We start from the raw sequence: 21108 nt of genomic DNA, 5'->3' as shown, positions 1-21108 counted from the left end.
CACGCTTCATCACCCTCTCCTTCACCCCCTGTTGTATTGAGCTACTTTGGAGACTGGCAGTGATTCTGCACTCCAGCCCATAGGAAGTTGTGACTGGCCTGACCAAGCGTATGTGGCCTTCCCCTTTCCTTGCTATACTCCTGAATACCAGACCTTGTCTGGTTAGTCTTAGGACAGCCGGCCCCAAAGAGGCCCCCTCTTAGGACAGCCGGCCCCAAAGAGGCCCCCTCTTAGGACAGCCGGCCCCAAAGAGGCCCCCTCTTAGGACAGCCGGCCCCAAAGAGGCCCCCTCTTAGGACAGCCGGCCCCAAAGAGGCCCCCTCTTAGGACAGCCGGCCCCAAAGAGGCCCCCTCTTAGGACAGCCGGCCCCAAAGAGGCCCCCTCTTAGGACAGCCGGCCCCAAAGAGGCCCCCTCTTAGGACAGCCGGCCCCAAAGAGGCCCCCCTCTTAGGACAGCCGGCCCCAAAGAGGCCCCCTCTTAGGACAGCCGGCCCCAAAGAGGCCCCCTCTTAGGACAGCCGGCCCCAAAGAGGCCCACTCTTAGCAAAGCCGGCCCCAAAGAGGCCCACTCTTAGCAAAGCCGGCCCCAAAGAGGCCCACTCTTAGCAAAGCCGGCCCCAAAGAGGCCCACTCTTAGCAAAGCCGGCCCCAAAGAGGCCCCCTCTTAGGACAGCCGGCCCCAAAGAGGCCCCCTCTTAGGACAGCCGGCCCCAAAGAGGCCCCCTCTTAGGACAGCCGGCCCCAAAGAGGCCCCCTCTTAGGACAGCCGGCCCCAAAGAGGCCCACTCTTAGCAAAGCCGGCCCCAAAGAGGCCCACTCTTAGCAAAGCCGGCCCCAAAGAGGCCCACTCTTAGCAAAGCCGGCCCCAAAGAGGCCCACTCTTAGCAAAGCCGGCCCCAAAGAGGCCCACTCTTAGCAAAGCCGGCCCCAAAGAGGCCCACTCTTAGCAAAGCCGGCCCCAAAGAGGCCCACTCTTAGCAAAGCCGGCCCCAAAGAGGCCCACTCTTAGCAAAGCCGGCCCCAAAGAGGCCCACTCTTAGCAAAGCCGGCCCCAAAGAGGCCCACTCTTAGCAAAGCCGGCCCCAAAGAGGCCCACTCTTAGCAAAGCCGGCCCCAAAGAGGCCCACTCTTAGCAAAGCCGGCCCCAAAGAGGCCCACTCTTAGCAAAGCCGGCCCCAAAGAGGCCCACTCTTAGCAAAGCCGGCCCCAAAGAGGCCCACTCTTAGCAAAGCCGGCCCCAAAGAGGCCCACTCTTAGCAAAGCCGGCCCCAAAGAGGCCCACTCTTAGCAAAGCCGGCCCCAAAGAGGCCCACTCTTAGCAAAGCCGGCCCCAAAGAGGCCCACTCTTAGCAAAGCCGGCCCCAAAGAGGCCCACTCTTAGCAAAGCCGGCCCCAAAGAGGCCCACTCTTAGCAAAGCCGGCCCCAAAGAGGCCCACTCTTAGCAAAGCCTCCTCGAATCCTTTTCCCAGACATTTTGTGCTTCAAATAAAATTGATTTCTGGTGAAACAATTAGTCAAACTTAACCCAATTCCTGGAAGATCCATTAGGGTTCTTAAAAATAGAAACTGCTAGGGACACATCCTTTTAGTGTAGTTTATCAGCCAATCATCCTTAACTCAGTAAGGTCACTCCCACCAAGGTCAACCTCAAGGGTTTTTGTCTAAGGCTTGTGTGTAAAGGGGATAATGATTAGCCAGCCCCCGAGGACACTGGGTCTTCCCTTCTCCTTTAACCCTTAAATCTACCTACGTTCTCAATCCATCCCTCTTTGACTCCCCTCATCGGCCCTGCACACAGCAACAGATTGTTTTTGTTCTTTAATATATTTTTGGGTATTTTATAACATTTAATGAAGGAGTAGAAAAACAAAAGACTAGGGAGACCGAAAGGAACAGCAGTGACCCGGACGAGCATGGGGCATGTGTGATCCAGAGTTAGGAGAAGGCTAAACCAGACAGACCCCGACATTCCCTCAGGCCAGGTTTTCCTGCACTCGTTAAGGTGCTTTCTGTTTCCACTCCAAAGCCATGTGCCATTTGTATGAAGTGGTCTCTCTTGCTGAACAAAGCCCTGACCAAACGGCATGGCAGGATCCCGTCCAAGGCCCCGTCCAAATGGAAAGGATTTTACTGTTCCTCTCCACAGATCCATCTAGGTCAGGACCTGGGCCCTATGCACAGGGACAAACCCAAAAGCTCACACACCATTTCTTCCCAAATTCCATAACTGAAAGATGGTCAATTTGTTATTGGGATTTTGAGTACCTACAGCATGCCAGTCTACATTCAGGCAATATAACAGATGACAATTTTTAGAACTACTAGTAAGTACACGCATTTACACTGCCTGTCTGTCGTCCTGTGCTGCCCGTCTGTCGTCCTGTGCTACCCGTCTGTGGTCTGTCTGTCTGTCATTGCAGAGCTAATAGAGGCATAGTATAGTGACTGTACCCTTGACTGAATGGGCCCCTTTAATGTCTGGCCTAAAGCTTCAGGGGGCAGAGATAATAGCCATGAAGATCCCTTTTACTAAGCCTGTCAGAGCAGTTTCCTGGAACATGATATACTGACCCGCAGAACTATTGGCTCCCGAGGTAAATAAGAACACGAAGAGCTCGATCTCACACTGAGTTTTATTCACACCCATGCTCAATTCCATTATTGATCCCCTTGTATTTAATACTTTGGCACCTTCCCTTTGCCAAGATAACAGCTCTGAAGCGTCTTGTGACGGAGTAGTGGAACACACTGGAAGGGAATTGATCCCCGCACAGAAAACCTCCAGATCCTTCTGTATTGAATGTGGGGGGGGCAATAACTGTGCCACGTTTTAGAATAAAATCATTATTTTAGATCAATCTGATGAACGATTACATATTTCGCAATCTTTTTCTGTTCATATTTACCTAGTGGTGTCAATAATTCTGTAGGGCTCTGCAGATATTAGGGTCACCAGTAGACTGGAACAGTGCCATTTGCAGGCCTATGTAAACCCAGCAAGAGCATACAGCAGACACGGAAAACACACATCCATCTGTGTGTACACACACACACACACACACACACACACTTGACCACACCACTCACCACAACCAAAAGGGCATGACTCACACTGACCTCACAGCCTGGGATGGAAATGCCGGGAGTCCACAAGTCAACTGAGACGTGGCGTCCGACCCGGCTCCGTGCGCAGCACGACTTTCAATCTACCTTTATGATCCAGGCCAGGGACGCACAACACGGTTACCATACAATATACTACATTAACCAGGCCTAACAGTCTACATGGCTGAAGGCCAGGACAAGGCTGAAGGCCAGGACAAGGCTGGTCAGCGCGCGTGCACGTGCACGTGTGTGTAAACAGTGCCTTAACCTCCCGCCTACCTCCTAATGATAGACGCCTGTGATTTAGAGGATGTGAGACATTAAGGAAAGCCTTGACGATGAACCTGTCCCGCCCACAAAGAGAAAAACCTGCACTTCCTAATCCTGTGTCTGGCCACATCAGAAGACGCATAATTCCCACAGATTACAGAGCCACAAAGAATCTTGAAACAAACGTAACGTTAAGTAGTGAAGTCAAATGACTAAATGTGAACAGAATATTTAACGATTTATTTGTTTTGATGAATCGTACGTTGTTGAAACAAAAATTGCATGTTGCTATTAATATAAGATTTAATAATCTTAATGTTGGTTTACTAATCCTGAGTGTTTATTTCACTTATAGTAATTATAACGTTGCTTAAACAATCATTCCCCATGCCAATATATCAGTTTTTAATAGAACATAGAGAGGGAGAGCAGAGAAAATAGTATCTACAGAAGCAGAGTTCAAGGTTGGATAGCCTTGAACCCCCACAGAGTTCAGCACTTATGTGATGATCAAACCAAACGCACACCTCCCCTATTAAATATGTATTGTTGGGATGGCGAATACACAGTTGTGCGCGCGTAACAGAAGATGGTATGATGTTACCGCTGGTCTTCTCATCTGTCAGATGATGACCCCTCAACCAAGGTCAACCTCTCTCCCCCACCCCTCTGACCAGAAACAAATGTACTGAAAGAGGGGAGGAATTACCTGAACTCAACCAATGAAAAAAGCTCCTTCACAATTTCCAGTGCAGGGAGATTTTGCAGCGCGGTCTAAAAATGAATTAAACCCAGGTCTGCTGGTGGTTTGGAGTTAGCAAGGAAATACAATGGCTGAATATATGAATACAGCAAACTACACCAGCAAAATACGTCAAAGCACACCGGCCGAATACGTCAAACAAAACCAGCTGAATATATGAATACATCAAATGACACTGGTTTTGTAAATAACAATCAGTATTGGTCGGCTTGTGTAAACACAGACTTGGATGCTGGACCACTTGAGAAAACACATGTAGGATAAATACCCCAGGCTGTTCTGCTTAAACCACATTACTCCAAGCATTTGCGGGACCAGAGCCAGAACTCCCCAGACAATGGGTTTGGTACTCCAGGCTGGGGGAGTTCATTATAACACACTAAGAACCAGGGCTATCAGCTGAAGTGTGTGTATTGTAACTTGAGTAACGCACTGGGCTGAACTCAAGTGTGTGCGCAGGTACACACAGGTACACACAGGTACACACAGGTACACACAGGTACACACAGGTACACACAGGTACACACACACACACACACACACACACACACACACACACACACACACACACACACACACACACACACACACACACACACACACACACACACACACACACACACACACACACACACACACACACACACACACGTCGGGCTGAGTTAAGCTGGAGTGTGGCCTGAACATAGCAGCGTCTACTCCTCTGCTTTAAGCTCCTATTTAGTCACATCTGGCACGAGACTGCAGCGGTACAGGTCTGGCAGCCTCCTGGCTGGAACAATTCTGCCTTTGTGTCGTCCTCCCTCTCTACCTCTCTGTCACGCTCTCTCTCTGTCCTTCTCCCTCTCTATCACGCACGCCGAGTCACAGAGTTTCCCCCTCGCTTCGTCTTCCCCTCCACCCATCTCTCCAACCCTGGTCACCATCTCAGGGTCTCCTCTGCTCTCATGCCTAGCCAGAGGCAGTCAACTCTGGGAGGGAATGAAAACACTGGTGTTGAAACTCCCTGTACAATGGCCATGCAGGGTTTGTTCTATTTTCATGTGTGCCGTCTATTTCTGGAGTTGGGGGTTTGAGGTGGAGCTGTGGCTCATTCCAACTCCATGTGACTTGACTGACGTTCGTAAAATACGCGGACTTTAGGGGTGACGTAGCCCTTCCTCAGCCCTCTCCTCAGGGACTCCCACCTGTTTCAAGCTTTTTATCTTTTCCAGCACAGCCAGCACACCCGATTCCTCATCGTTGATGTGTGTGTGTGTGTGTGTGTGTGTGTGTGTGTGTGTGTGTGCGCACACATTACATTAAAACGCATTTATTGAAACATCTGAGGCCCCAGAGGAATGGTTTCACAACACATAAGTCGACTGATAGCTCCAGTAATATGATGCCTGGCCTGGATGGAGCCATTGCCCCAGGGACCCCGGCGGGGCCCCCCACCCCAGGGACCCCGGCGGGGCCCCCCACCCCAGGGACCCCGGCAGGGCCCCCCACCCCAGGGCGTAATGTGCTGGGCCACTGGGGTTAAGGAGTTTTATGTAAACACAAGCACCCACACACACATGCAGAGGTACACACAGGCCCTCACCCGACCTCACCTCACCCCACGCCAAACCAGACCTCGCCTCCCCACCCCCACGCCTCACTCCCCACGCCTTCCGGCTCTCACCCAGACACGCCTCTCGGCCCACCATGCCTCCCGGCCCTCACCTGACCTCGCCAAACCCTGACTTCACCCCACTGCCCCCACGCCTCCTGGCCCTCACCCCACCATGCCTCCTGGCTCTCACCCAGACACGCCTCCCGGCCCACCGCGCCTCCCGGCCCTCACCCAACCACGTCTCACCACCCCCCCATCATGCTGCTTCGCTGTCCTCACCCCACCTTTTTCGAAATCAGCCTACTTGGACGCAGCGAAGTGCCAGGAGGAAGGGGATATTTCCTAAGAGGAAGTTCTCTCCAATTTCGGCACAGGGGTGATTTTCTAAGAACAGGAAGTTGTCAGGCTTATAGAACTGTTAGAGGAAAATAAATAACAGAACAAGACATGACAGGAAGGAAAGAATGTTCACTCCCATGTCAGACCTCTAGTGTCTGGGGCCAGCAGGCAAGCACACAGGACGAATAACATGAGGGGAAAAGTCCCATTCATCTCTGGGACTAAACCAATGCCTTCACCGTTGAACGAGTCCCCCTTGATTCGCTCCAGTAGTAAACAGCAGATTATCTACCGAAGGGCAAGGCCCCCACTCTAATTTGCACTGATCGGAGCCCATCTGATATCAGAGATTAGCCAGGTCCCCAAATCCTTAATCTGGGTTAGGCCCCGGGAGGGGGTGGTGGTGGTGGGGGGGGGGGGGGGGGGGGGGGGGCTTCAGGGAGACTCCAGCTGCCTCCTGGGCCTCACTGCATCACACCTAGTAAGGGCCACGTTGATTGGTCGTTCTCAGACTCACACGGCCCTCAGGAGGAGCTGATATCTGGTGTCGGACCGGACCTTGACCGCAAATGGTCCAACCAAGAATGGGAGAGAGAACGAGGACAGGTGCTGTGGAAACTGGTGCCAGGCACTGGGTTTAAAAGGTCACCGGAAAACGGAGCACCTCAGGGGGAAAGGAACGGCTCTGCTCGGACAGCGTTGGGTTCGAGGGAAGGGCTTGTCGTTCGGTCGGTGCAAAGTGGCTGGGTGATATGGGCAAAACATACATCATGATATTTGTTGAAATTCACAGGGTAACGGAATAATGGGCTATATAAATAATTATAAAGAAAACTTCTGAATATGACTCATGAGTAATTCACGAGCACTTTCGACGGCAAGACAAGTAACTTCAATGTTTTGTTTTTTTTCTTTCGATTGGCCTTCAAAAATTCCACTTAGGTATTGCTGCTTAGCCATGACCAGGCAGCAAATGCGAAGGCACGGGATATATTTTAAAACAGAACAAGTCATACATTCCACTAGATTGCGTCTTAGAATGGTATCCAATAACTAATCAGCAAAGATTGCTAGAAATGAATTTACATCCAATTGTATCTAATCTACAAAGTAATTTCCAATAGTGTGGGTTATTGTCCTGCTAATGGGTGAATTCCTCTCCCAGTGTCAGGAGAAAAGCAGACATGCTTAAATGCGTCCCGTTTCTAGTCATCTGACGTCGTAGCCCATGTCAAGCATACCTGTACCATGACCCATGGTAAAACAAACAGGTCTAGGTCAGTGTTTCCTAGAGGACCCAATTAGACGTGAGATCACATTATCGAATTCATAAGTAGCAAATCTACCACATTCACGCCTTATCTATTCCTATACGATACAGAAGATACGGTGGCAGAAATACGCTGATGTAGACATACTGTCACTGTGTCGGGGTCAGACTTTGCCCGCTACGTTTGCTCTGACTTGAGTACGCTAGGTACCATCAGCTGACTCAATTAGCATTAGCGGACTTCATCCACAACATGGTGAGAACGCACAAGCTAGCAGAATCACACAGGGTTACCGGTCAAGATTTGTGGACCTATCAAGTGCCAGAGGTTGCAACAGTGCACGTTGTTTACCACCACAAGCCACGTTTATGCAACCTGTGAGTGTTTCCAGGTTAACTGTTCATAAAAGGAGGTGCTATGCAACGTCTGCAATAAATGAGCGCCTGCTTCAGTGCCGGCTTCAATGTTGATTGTATGGTGTTTTCTAAAGCAGGGAATATTTCTCTTGCAGTTTTGCAATGGACAGAAGATGCCCATGCATGTTTTAGGTGGAATAAAAACCTTATAGGAAAGATAATACACAGGAAAGAAAACGGTTAACCAGAAAAGGCCGGTGAGTACGGTTACGGTGCATTCTCAGGGAACACAATCTCGCCCGATCTCAGGCGGAAGGAAATCATGACAGAATTCACGGAGACGACCAATCGGCCAGGCCGTACACGTCGGTCACGGAGTCCGCCCTCACCCCCTCCATCCTTGCCTGATTTGGGCTCTGTATCTGTCCGCTGCAGAGGACAACTGCCACGCGCCGAGTCATTCCTGGAGAGGGCAATCGGTTCCCATCCTCCATCAAGCTCTGACGCGACTCCAGGACAGGGAGGTGGGCGGGTAGAATCCTCGCTGACCACGCGTTGTTTATTCAGTCCATACAGGTTGTCACACCAAGAGAAACGAGGATATGGAAATGACCATTATTTTGAAGAAGGTATTTTGCTAACAAGCCACTTAAACAGGAGCCCTTGACGCTACGAATCAACCGCCATGCTTATCGGCGCAAGCTTGCAAAACTGATATTCTGGAGTCTTGGACATGTTTACACACTATGTGGCTCGACCCCTAAGTGTCCTACCATACAGAGAATATTTTTCAACAAAGTTGTGTGTTAAACTCTCAGACAGAGGCGGGAGAAACAAATAAATACACTTCAACTCCAAACACAAATTCTAAACACCAAAAGGAACTGCACATCCATCACAATTGTTCGCCCCTTTTAGGGTCCCCTCAAGGGCCAAGCATTCTAACGACATCCCCAGAGCGGCTCTAACAACTCCATACTGTCACTGACAAACGGAAAAACGGGTTGGGAGATTTTCCCTTGTAACATTTTCCATTAAACACAGAGGAAGGCGTGATCCTTGTCTTTACATCTTAGATAAAGCATTATGGGGAACAGAGACAAGGGAAAACAATGGTTTTATTTTAATAGAAGCACAGTAAAAGAAGAGGCAGTGGAAACAAGTACCATTTGGAATAGAGGGGAGCGGGAAAATGGAAAGGAAGTGCTCGTAAGGAAATAATCCATACCTTAAATTATATAAATAACATTATGAGAATTCAAGCCTGAACTAGCCACTTCATACTGTAAGACTGAGGTGTCAAACCGGTTCCATGGAGGTCCAAGTGTCTGCAGGCTTTTGCTCTCACCTTGTACTTGATTAATTAGGTCACTAATTGGTTAGTTTCTACCCTCACCTGGTTGTTTAGGTCTAAACTGGTAACTAATTTGTAGGAAAAACCAAAAACCTGCAGACACTGGGCTCTCCGTGGAACCGGTTTGAGACCTCTGCTGTAAGAGAAGGCAGTCAGCCAGTAGCCTACACCATCAAAAAGCTGACCACTGTCGCAAACATAACTACAATTATCTTTTAATGTAGAATATGCTACTGAGGCTAGTTAGAGTCTTGTCCCGCCCTGAATCACCAGAAACAGATCAGCCGTGTGGTGCCTTCCGCTGTCACACAACATTTGAAACGTAGCCATTGGTGATCGCATGCAGGACACACTTGGGGAAAGATGTTGTAATTGGTTGATAAACATGCAGATTAAGCAAATGGCCAATAAAAGCCAAGTCCTACGGTATGTTGGACTATTTCTAACACCTGGGTGGAAGAGGACGCTAACAAAGACATTCCACCCTGCTCTCCATTTGGTTTCTACATCCACTTAAAATGCATCAGGGGAACAAAATGTGTTTACATTGTTAGAGCCAGTGGAAACTACTAAAGGTCAAATACAAAGTTGGTAAACAGAGAAGCAAGTCTCACACACACACACACACACACACACACACACACACACACACACACACACACACACCTCAAGCCTGATCAAGTGAAAGGGGTTGTTCCTCCACCCCCCCCCCACACACACACACACAGAGCAGCCAGTATACAGTCCTGACACATCATTTAGACCACTCTTCATCATGCCCTGCCGGTCTCATCATCATCATCATCTTTCCAGCTCCTCTCTTCATGTTGCGCGACGCTTTCCCTCCTCATTTGTCTTCTACTATTCTCTTTGTCCTTCTAGCTCCTTTCACAGGTAGACACTCAAGCGCTTCCTTCTTAAATGATGCTACACAAACCCAACACCCCGGAGTCACTTTCCTCTCACTTCCCTCTCCCTGCACACACTCACCCTCTCCCCCCACATCGTCGGTCCTCTCAGTAAACTACTGCCCTCGTTTCCTGGTGTAACCACAAACACAGACACGGACTCACACAGCTTAAAATCATATCAGGGAGACAGACCAAGTCAGAGAGAGTGAGAGAGCCTGAGTTAGAGAGAGAGAGCACACGAGAAAGCAACAGGAACAGCAGAGATCGAGGGCAGCTGTGCAACGCCCACGTCAGACAGCAGCAACCACAACACTGCACAATTAGCACAATTAGCCAATACGGGGAGTAGCACTATCAGCCCAGTGGAAATGGACCCAGACCTCAGAGGCCGCGGTCAAATAAAGGAAGAATGAGTGGCAGAGGGCGGTCCGAGCCGCTGGCCAGGGACACATACGAGTCGGCATGACTTCAATCCGCCCTTCCACCCCCCCCCTCCCCCATCCCCCATCCCTGCGACACTGCTCCGTCTCAAGAAGATGAATACGTGGGCCAAGGACTAAGACTCATTTAGAAAAATGGCACTGGGCTCTCCATGCGAGTGGGCGTTCACGGCACGGTGTCAATTTAAGACTCTCCGATAGAACGTTTAACAAAACCGGATTACTGGAAGTTGATGTCTAAAATGCTTTACTCGGCATCCTGCACGGAAATATTGACCTCATGTTACATGAAGAGGAATAAAAGGTCTCCGAAACCTACCATGAACAGAGAGCTTATTTCTCTCCAACTTCATGTGTGATTTGTTTACATTCCCCTTAGAGAGCATTACTCCCTTTGCCAAATTTACACATCCACCTGACAGCTGCGGCCAAAATTGTTACATTCATATTTGTTTTCAGCGTAATATAAAATTCACAGGACACTGAAAACAAGGTAATCTTTTATAGGGATTTATTTTATTTTATAACTGACGTCATGCAATTCAATACAAATTCTGAAGAATCGCAGTCTTTTCCAACATCTAGAAAACGTATGTGCAACATTCCGCTTATCGCGTGCGGGACCGCAGGAGAGAACACAAAGCATACTGACTAACCGGGAGGTCTGACAGCCTGCGGGGGGGGGGGGCGCAGCACAGGAATGTCTGAGCATTCCAGGAGAGGTGCATCGTCTTTGAGGAGGAAGGCAATGGCACGTGTGTGTGATATGTCTGAGCCTGCTTGCGGCGTAGCACTTGCAGCAAGCAGGTTGTGGATATCTGGTGGAGGCCACCACACACACACACACACACACACACACACTTATCACCGCTCAGGGAGGACAGTTCCCAAACATAAGCCTCGCAGCCGCCCTCGCCTGGAACCACCATCTAATTTCATTTCATTTCATTTTAAAGAATGTTACTGGCATTGGCGACATTTGTTTACATTGTCAAAGCAAAAACAGGACAGATTAAGTAATTCCCCCCCCTCTCCCCCACACGGTCTATGGATAACGAAGAATGTGGTGTTCTGGCTTTTCTCTCGGTCGAACACATCCCACCCCAACAGCTCCTTATTACACCTTACCAACGTGTGGTCTCAAAACCTTGGCCCAAATTAATCCCAGCTAAGCCAAATACTGAGTGAGTACTGCTTTACAGCAGAGTGTGGTTCAGAGTGTCAGTTATACCTTTCTGAGGACCATGGGTCCTGTCAGCCAGGCTGGCTAGAGGCAGCAGCATGAAGAGTACCCCGCCAGAGAAACACGGTACAAACTAAGCGGCGACGTTACGGACATTCATGGTCAGCTGGGTTCACGGAGGCGAGGCAGACCGGAGCAAAGTGTAGGTAGGTGGGTGGTGCTACCCACACATGGGAGGCCTCTCTAATTAGTGCATGTTTGACATGTTACCAGGGTTCAGGTCATTCAACTAGGCTGGCTCCTAAACTCTGCTAATCTGGGAGTCGAAGGCCAGTCGTCTGGATACTTGGTAGGCTGGAGAACCCCTCATTAAAACAACTTAATCTGACGCAATATTAACAACAATTCTTTCACCATGCTCCGTGTCAGATATCGAGTCATCCGTGCTTTTATTTAGCAGTCAGGGTGCTCTCCATTTATGTTCTGCTTGAATTTTGGAAATTAAAATGGCTAAATTGGCAGGAGATTTAATTTACTTTGTGCATGCTGACTGACAGTAACAGTGATGTAACACCTCCATTTTGTCTTTCAAAAGTTCTACTCTTTAATGACATGTCTGGAGTTCATCATAATGGCTCTGAGTCAGGCCCACTGCCCATTTCAGGAAAGAAATCCCCTTCATCCATCTCCATCCATAACACCAAAAAAAGGCAGGAAACATTACTGGATATTTTTTTATTATCACAATGAGCAAAGAGAGTAGGGATGTTTGTGTGTGTTTCCTGAAGCAAAACCACACGTACCATGTTCTCAGTGCTGTGTAATAAGGGCCCCTCACAGACAGAGTTGAATTAGCCATAGCATCGTAACACTGCGGAATTGTAGCATGGTAGAGCTGTAGCATTGTAACGCTGCAGGGCAGAGCGGTAGCAGCGTAACATTGTAGCATGGTAGAGCTGTAGCATCGTAACGCAGCAGGGCAGAGCGGTAGCAGCGTAACATTGTAGCATGGTAGAGCTGTAGCATCGTAACGCTGCAGGGCAGAGCGGTAGCAGTGTAACATTGTAGCATGGTAGAGCTGTAGCATCGTAACGCTGCAGGGCAGAGCGGTAGCAGTGTAACATTGTAGCATGGTAGAGCTGTAGCATCGTAAAGCAGCAGGGCGGAGCGGTAGCAGCGTAACATTGTAGCATGGTGGAACTGTAGCTCCTTAACATTGTAGCACCGTAGCACGGTGGAAATGTAGCACATTAGAGCTGCAGCATTGTAACAATGTAGGACCATTGGGCAATTGGCACAGAGCTCCAACCAGGACCTTAAATGAGCTGGTGGCTCAAAGCTGTGAACAACCCTATAAAGTTGTATGTAATCTTAGAAAAGGAAGCTTTACAGAAGGAAAGTTAAACCTTAAAAATGTCTATGAATTCCACTTACATTACTGATATTAACTCAATCTTAGATATCAAATCCTGCATTCTGCTGAACACTAAGTGCAATCAACCCACTTCTGACTGGATTAACAAAGCCCTGGTCTCTCTCTTCCCAGTTAACAAGCTGCGCCAGGGGTTAACAGGAAGGCGTGGAATGCACTCCGAATGAGAGTGTCACGGTCCATGTAACTGCACACAGCAGCAGCTCCTCCAAAGAAACAAACTAAAAGAAAAGCGGAAAAAGGTATAAAACTGGGCAGTGTAGGTGAAACCTACCCATTCTCAGACTTAGTCAGATTTTCCAGCTATGGATAAATATTCAGATTCATCTGGATATCATTGGTGTGAAATCAGAAGCTCTTTCAACACTGCACACACTGGTGAACTGACCCTCACTACCTAATGGACGCCAGACTTGTATCCGTCCTCTACCTCAGTTCACTCCTCAACATCTGCTATTCCAATAGCAATCTGCACCCTGGTCACTCCTCAAAGTTCATACATACCTCGGCCATCATTTATTTCAGTTCTCTACCACCAATCTCTGAATCACATTTAATAAATACCCTTAAACATCACAATTTCCACCCCTAACTCTTTCAAATACCAACTAATAGTAATGTACAGTACTGTGTTTTCCTGTCTTGTAACTCGAAGCCTTTGCAGGGTCGTCATTGAAAATTAGCTCTCAATTGACCTACCCGGTTAAATAAAACAATAAAATATTTAAGTATGAGTTACGCATTTGATATGCATTTAAAATCAGCCGCGGCCACATTGTCCGGCGAGCCCCATAACAGCTTGTTTAATTGGAGCCCAGGTCCTTATGCATGATTGATGGAGGACATGGAATCCCCTCAGGGCCTGGTTCAAAACATAAAACCATGAGGACGGCTCCCATGAGAGAGGCTGAAACTGGAGCCTCCGTCGCGCGCATGCACACACACACACACACACACACACACACACACACACACACACACACACACGACAGCCAGGGTTTGTTGAGGGAAAGAAAGGCGGCGGGAACAGAGAGCGAGTGAGAAAGAGAAGCACTTGTATAAGATTCTATCCCTTCTGTTAACACCATAAACAAAACACGGAAGAAGCAACATATTATTTTACATTGGAGAGAAGACAATTAAACATATATAAAATATATATATATATAATCTGTGTCCAGGATTCATCCTCCTGAGCATTTACAGATGAGATTTTCTGGTTAACTCTCTACCAGCTTTGCACACCCGGCTCCTGCAATTTCTCTTGGTCTCTTTTCTCCTTCTCTGCATCGCTCGCTCCTGCACCTCCCTTCTCCTCCACCCTCACTGCCTAGAGATCGTTAATGAAGGAGGTGCCTTTGCTTTGTCAAACACCCACCCCACACAGCCTGAGCCCAACCAGCTTCACCCACTGTTAGACGTTTCAACATAAACGAATATGAGGTGTCAACACGGACCACTGCAAAACTGAAAGTTGGTTGAGCACTGGTGGATAACAACAACAACTTGTTTTTGTAAGACAACGGAGAACCTCTGCCCCAGTCAAAGGTCTCCTGCAGACTGATAAGGAATTTCTTCAGGCAAATACCAAAGTGTCTCCCCATCCTTCATCATGCAGCCCCATAGCATGAAGCTGCCGACACCATTTTACACCATAAAGATGTCATTCTAAGGGCTTCACATTCAGGCCAATAAAACAAACCTTCTGGTCTCATGCCACTAGAGAAGCTTGAGCCACATCGTTGCTCTATATTAAAGACGTCTCAAAATTCTAACAAGATTTGCAACAGACTTTCAGCTGCACTTTCACATAGCCCAAATTCGTCACATTAATTTGACACAGGTGGACTCTATTCAACTAATTACGTGCAAGGCAATTGGCCGCATCAGAGCATGTGTGTGACAAGGGATGAACACAGGCCATCAAAAATTGAACTTCATTTTAAAAAAGTGTTTTTATTTCCCAACACAGACATTATGAAATCTCTTGTATATACCGGTGACAAAATTCAGATTAAATCAACTTTAGAGGTCCAGGTTGTAACAAAATGCAAAAATACCTATGAGGGTAAATCCTTGTCCCACCTACAGTTGCCATGTTGACACACTGCTACAGCTGAACAGACTATATGAACAAAGTCCAACACAACCACAAAATCAAGGATAGCTCCTCCCCCTTCCATCACAAGTTTACTTCTAGGAAGGAATTTAATTTGAGAAATGTGCTCCAAAGCCAAACCACAGCTTGTGAATGGACCAACGCTGAGCACAGAAGTAAGCCCTGAACTGAGCCCTTACTTTGGCTCAGTTGGGCCCAGTTCAGACGCAGTACTTCTTAAACGTCAATTTCAAACAACGGGCAATATTTCAAAAGCACACCGCATTCCCGTCCTATTCCATGGCAGAAGGCTTTGTTGGGGATTACCCACATGTCATTGTCAACCGTTAGGACCGCTTCAATTAGGAGCACACTGCACCACGGACACCTGATTGGTCCATACCTCAGCTCTCTCTAGCCCTCACCCTATTGGGCCAGCCAGCCAGGCCTCACGGTGTGCGCTTGTGTTGTGTAATCCGTGAGGATGACAGCATTGGCCGTTACAAGGGGGTAGAGCAGGATCGCAACGTACATATTTTAACAGTGCACGGCACGGCAGCGGCACTGAATCTGACAGACAAGGGCTCTGTGTATCATTGGACAGCATCCAGAATGAAAACGGAAGGTTAAAACTCAAACATTCTACACGGGCTGGTTGAGTTCTGAATGAGTATTGTATGGGGTGGGTAGAAACATAACACCCACCCAGCCTTCCCCTAAAACAGGATCCCTTTGGCGTCTCAATCATTAAGGCCATCTGCCGGGGGGAAAAGCTGCATTAGGGACTTTGATCCCATAGCTAAAAACCCCCTAACAGACACACACACACACCTTCCAAAATGCAGCTATGATGGGCTAATAGCTAGATACACTCAACTGCGGGGAAGAGCATAGACCATAAATGTCTTCTCACCACAGCAGTGTATAATCAGACGGTTTGCTAGGCCTGCGATTTCACTACATTACACATAAAAACGGTTTCAGAGTTGACGCTCCGAAGTTCAAATCTGTGCTTCTGCAACACAAGCCCGAGCAGCATTAGGGTTCCCCCGAGCAGCATTAGGGTTCCCCCGAGCAGCATTAGGGCTCCCCCGAGCAGCATTAGGGCTCCCCCGAGCAGCATTAGGGCTCCCCCGAGCAGCATTAGGGCATGAGCTCGGGGCATCAGGGGCCCCAAGCAGCATTAGCTTCAGGTCTCTTACCTGGGGCAGGGCGGTGTTGAGTTGCCTCTGCAGAGAGTCCCTCTCATGGCTGACCTCATGCAGCTTGCCCTGGGTCAAGCCCAGGTTCTCCTGGGTCTCTCTTAGTGTGTCCAGTAACCGGTCGCGTTCCTCCAGCATGGAAACCATCAGAGACTCAAAATGGCCCTCCGAGTCAGACTGCAGTGGCGAGCCAGAGCCCCGCCGGCCGCCGAGAGGCCCCTCTGACTCACTGATGGTGGGCATCACCTCGCACATCATCTAGGAAAAAAAGGCAGGGGAGGGGAGAACACAGGGATTCATGAAGGGCAGGAGAGAACACAGGTATTCGTGAAGGGCAGGGGAGGAGAGAACACAGGGATTTGTGAAGGGCAGGGGAGGAGAGAACACAAGGTGAAGGAGAAGCATTTATTTTAGAGCAAGAAATGGACCAAGGACTCAACAGTTTCACAATCACCATACCAGGTAAATTACTTAACACATTAGGCCGTGCTGCCCACGGCAGAACCTCAGGTAGGGAAACATGAAGCTACAGGGCGATGAACATACGCAGTTTCATTTCCTTAATGAGACTCCGCAACCACGTAGACCATTGTACATTACAGGAAGTATCCAACACAACCTGCCATCAACGATGGGCAGCGAGACGAACCTATGGCGCACTGAAGTTACAAATCCTGACGGGTTCTGAAACGTCTGTCTGGTGCCACTGCAAGCCACTCACTGGACCTCAACATGACACACACTAACACGACTCATGCATCAGCGGAAACACACGCCACACCCAGGGAACCAGGAGATAAAGATTGCGGTTCCAACGTGCTGTCTGCAGTCTCCATATCTCTCCATCAACACTCAATAAAACAGCACCTCGAGCTAAGCGGTTCTTGTGGGCGATGGCAGGCAGAAAGCCCTGCTTGGGGAGACTGGGTGACTTGCATGCATAGCATGGAAGGGATGACTTAGACATGGACAACCGCCTTCAAACACATGCACCTACTGTGCTGTGCTTTTGACCGCACAATTTTTGGCATCCAGTGCCTTAAGACTTTATGGCTTCATTATCATCAACACACGGGCCTCCAGGAGGTCAACATACACTGAAAGAACATAATGAGCTGGTCTTGCATGCTTTCAAATAGCAACATGGTAGGACAATAAACCAGAAAGGGAGTTTTTATTTTTCCTAACTTTGTACTTGGTGTTTTTTCACCAAAGCCTGAGCTGCATCAGACAAAAAAAAAAAACAAGGCAAGCGTATCTGCTTCCTTCACAATGACCAGACAGGGATGAAACCGATGGACATACAAGTAGGCCTGCCCACATACAATTCCTCTGAGGATATGCATGTTTGGGTACGTGTCAGCCTGTTCACAATGCAAGCTAGCATGTGTAGAACATTCGAGGAACATGGACATCCGGGGGCCTAGGGTGGTCAGGGCGATCTAACAGACCGCTCACCTGTCTAGCTTGCACCTCATTCCTGTCCAATTAAGCCAAACGTGCCAGAAATACATAGAGTACCATTCTAAACCGGTCTAATAGGTTATGGGGGTGCAGGGGAGGCCAAACAGAGGTGCACTTCATCCTCCCCCCCCCCCCCCACAGGGGACTTAACACTGGCTAGCAGGCCTCGTAGACAGGGCCTCCAGACGGGAAAGCCCTGAATTGTGCGAGATAGATTTTGAAGAAGAGGAAATGCGGCTAACGAATTGGAACAAATTGTGTTGCGTACTGGGTGGCCGGGGCCATTCTTTGCCTCCCTTCCCCGCACTGCCTTTAACGCCGAAGGCACTTGCTCTCAGAAGCCATTGTGTTCAGTCCAGTGACCGGCACAACGGCAATGTACTGTACCTTCTGTGTCTGTAGGAGCCGTTTACAACTCAGGTCTGCCATTGAGCCAAACCGTCCCCACCCCCCGCGACTCCCACCCAATTCCTGCACATCCCTAGATGTATTAATGCTCGCAGCTGCAAAATTTAACCTAATTTCGTCTAGGCAAATGGACGGCAGCGCTTCATAACGAGGTCAAGCCACCAAAGCTCCACAATGGAGTTTATGGGGCGGGGGGGGGGGGGGGGGGCGGGTGACACACAGATATGATGCACAAGACAGATGGTAACCATACTCAGTAATGTAGCTGTACATGAAAATATAAAGATGGGGGGGGGGGGGGGCACGTTGTGGGTCCATCTCATCAGAAGGCTTTAAATTAAGGCAGTTCAGTTGTAGACACGCAGTCATCCGAGCATGCTGATCTCATCTTTTGGGGTTTTTGGTTATGTTGTAAGGAATGCAATCTAATTTGGATTTTTTTTCCAAATTAAAGAAAATGTCCAATTAATAACTATATTCCATTTCATTGTCTAGATTCTACAACTCGTTTTACATTTGCTGATGCTCTGCATCTCAATATAAGGGCTCAATTTTATGCAATCAGGATTCAGACCAGTTTTATTTATCTATCCATTCGTCCCACTTTGGCTACAGGTAAGATCTGGTTCACTGTTGCCATGCCTCAACAAGATATGGCTATGTAAGGATAAACAGAAAAGTCTGAGCCTTGTGGATAAAACACTAGTGTAAATCTTGTATTGAACTGTGCAATAGGCAACTTGGCAGGTTGTCCACATACTCGTGTACGTATGGTAGATACAGAAGTGTTCGTACAAAATGGGTTGCATAAGGTAGTAATAAATCCTAAGAGAGACCAGAGGGTCGACAGTAGAAGAAATGTGTAAACCATTATACCAAGGTCACGGGAGGCTATTTCGATCTGGAATGTGAACGTTATTCATCAACAACCCAGCTGCTTAAAAGGGAATTTTACTTGTTGCTGGTAGATGGTTCCTCATTCTGAATGGTTCAGTTCTTTAAACAGCCAAAATGCAGCTATCCGCTGGTTGACAATCTTTGTTTAGTTTACACACGAAATACTAGAGCTGGAATGTTAGCCGCAATACTGAAATGCAGAATAAATGTTACTGGCTAATGACAGGTATTGAGTATGGGCAACTTGCATGTCATATTTGCAGTAATGGAAAAAGGACTATTTACGGTTGATTTGTACTTAGTTACTTACTGCCAAAATGTACTGAGTTGTAAATAAAATGACAAAAACAGATCACATATCCTTGGGGGGAAAGGTCAAACTGGTACAACAGAAGAAAAAAAATAGGATATACGTTTTGGAAATACACAATTGGTTACCTTTGCAAAGTATGCGAAATTCCTTTGTGAAGTCCACTTTTCTCTTGATGTACTGCGCTTTCTTGAACTTAATTTCTAGCCAGTTCTCAACGAATGGAACTCTAAAGTGACGGTACAGTTTTATGAATAATCCAAGACATTTAAAACATTAAAATCCATTGAAATTGTAAAAACCCTACAGGTTGAAATGCTGACGGCGTAGAAGAAAGGAATTCCAAAGGCCGCACAGCACACACATCACACACAGGGCAATTCTCCAAACCTAGCGGGTTAGCTTGCTAACTAGCTAACGTTAGCTAATTCGGTGTATTGCACAATAAAAAGTGGGTCAACCAGATTGTTGGTACTTGCATATATAATATCCATTCAGTTATTATCTGATCTTAACCGTTTTTAAATTTCCTCAACAAAAAAGTGTTGTTATCCAGCAAGACAGCACTCCATACCATGAACAAAAGTGGAAACAGATGTAACGTTAGCTAGCCTGCTAGCAATGATATGGACAAGGATAGCTAGCTAGGCAGCCGGTTATGCTAGCCAAAGATTGCAACAAAAAGTTCAGTAATAGCTAGCTACGGTTCGAGATGCCAGGCAACGCATGGAAAGTGTTTATAATCCAACTCCTGTGGTCAAATAAAAAATTCAGGACGAAGTCAAAAGGAAATTAAATATCCAAAGGACATTTTCTGTTGTGTATTTTTTTTGCCAGCTAGCTTAGCTTTCCGTCGATGAGCCGCGTCACCACATCACAGTCTGGTTTAGGAAGACTGTGAGATCCAAGAGGATTTCACGGAAACTTTAAACTCCTTGGATTGAGCTCGAAACACACTTGATAAATATATATTATCTTCTAATTCGTTAATGGGTTACCAAAGTAACACATAAAACGGGTTTCTATCCGAATGCGAGCTTTTAATCCAGTTTTATTTGGTACTCCTGCTCGAGGGGAGCTCTCCCGTTCGTCACAGGAGTTACTTCTTGTTATCTATCGTTTCCTGTTCTCCTGGAGAAAAGAAAATCTGTGCGTCTGAACCGGTCAGAACGCAGGCGACATCCAAAAAGTAAAAGGCACGTGCCGCTGCGATAGTAATATATTGACAACTTCAATGTTGCCACTCTTTCAAGCAAAGGATTTTAAGATACATTACCCCTTTTTGGTGTGTTTTAAAGTAACTGTTATTTGTCTAAGTCCCCTTGTCATTTGATATCTACAACAGATAATTGCATAGACATTATTCATACATCTTATCAATAACAGACACGCGCAATCGCGCAAACACGCACGCGGGCGCATAAACAGCCTGCAGGAGACACTCCACATTATGTCTTCATTAGTAATCCTATTGCTCCACATATGACAAAAATATTTTTAATTTAAAAGTAAGTATCCGGTCTGACCTGAATGATTTATGTCTGGAAGACCTGTTTGATGTATCCAGCCCCGTTGCGTCTCGGACCCATATATTATTGCCAATAATTAATCAACATACTGTACTCATACGTAGCTCCCATGTCCAGCTTTCGAGACAGAAAAAAGAAAGAAAATGTGAGGTTGGATATAACTAGTAGCCCCAGAAT

The 21108-nt window shown here is 47.6% G+C and overlaps 1 protein-coding gene across 17 annotated transcripts in view; it reads right to left on the bottom strand.

The window, feature by feature from the left end:
- ppfia1 (PTPRF interacting protein alpha 1) overlaps nt 1-20543 on the bottom strand; it is a 49278-nt gene extending 28735 nt beyond the window's left edge. For 6 of the 17 annotated variants that reach the window (XM_029124618.2, XM_029124626.2, XM_029124633.2 and 3 more), the window contains exons 1-2: nt 19531-20543; nt 16324-16581 (exon numbers count right to left, since the gene is read on the bottom strand). In XM_029124618.2, coding sequence (XP_028980451.2) covers nt 16324-16581 — 258 coding nt within the window. In that variant the 5' untranslated portion in view covers nt 19531-20543. The remainder of the gene's footprint in view (nt 1-16323; nt 16582-19530) is intronic. The other 11 variants (XM_029124610.2, XM_029124614.2, XM_029124629.2 and 8 more) reach the window with 3 other exon arrangements.
- Between the last annotated feature and the right edge of the window lie 565 nt (nt 20544-21108).

This window comes from Esox lucius, chromosome 2 (assembly GCF_011004845.1).
Source record: "Esox lucius isolate fEsoLuc1 chromosome 2, fEsoLuc1.pri, whole genome shotgun sequence".
Taxonomy (NCBI): domain Eukaryota; kingdom Metazoa; phylum Chordata; class Actinopteri; order Esociformes; family Esocidae; genus Esox; species Esox lucius.
This window is presented reverse-complemented; position numbering and strand designations above follow the sequence as displayed.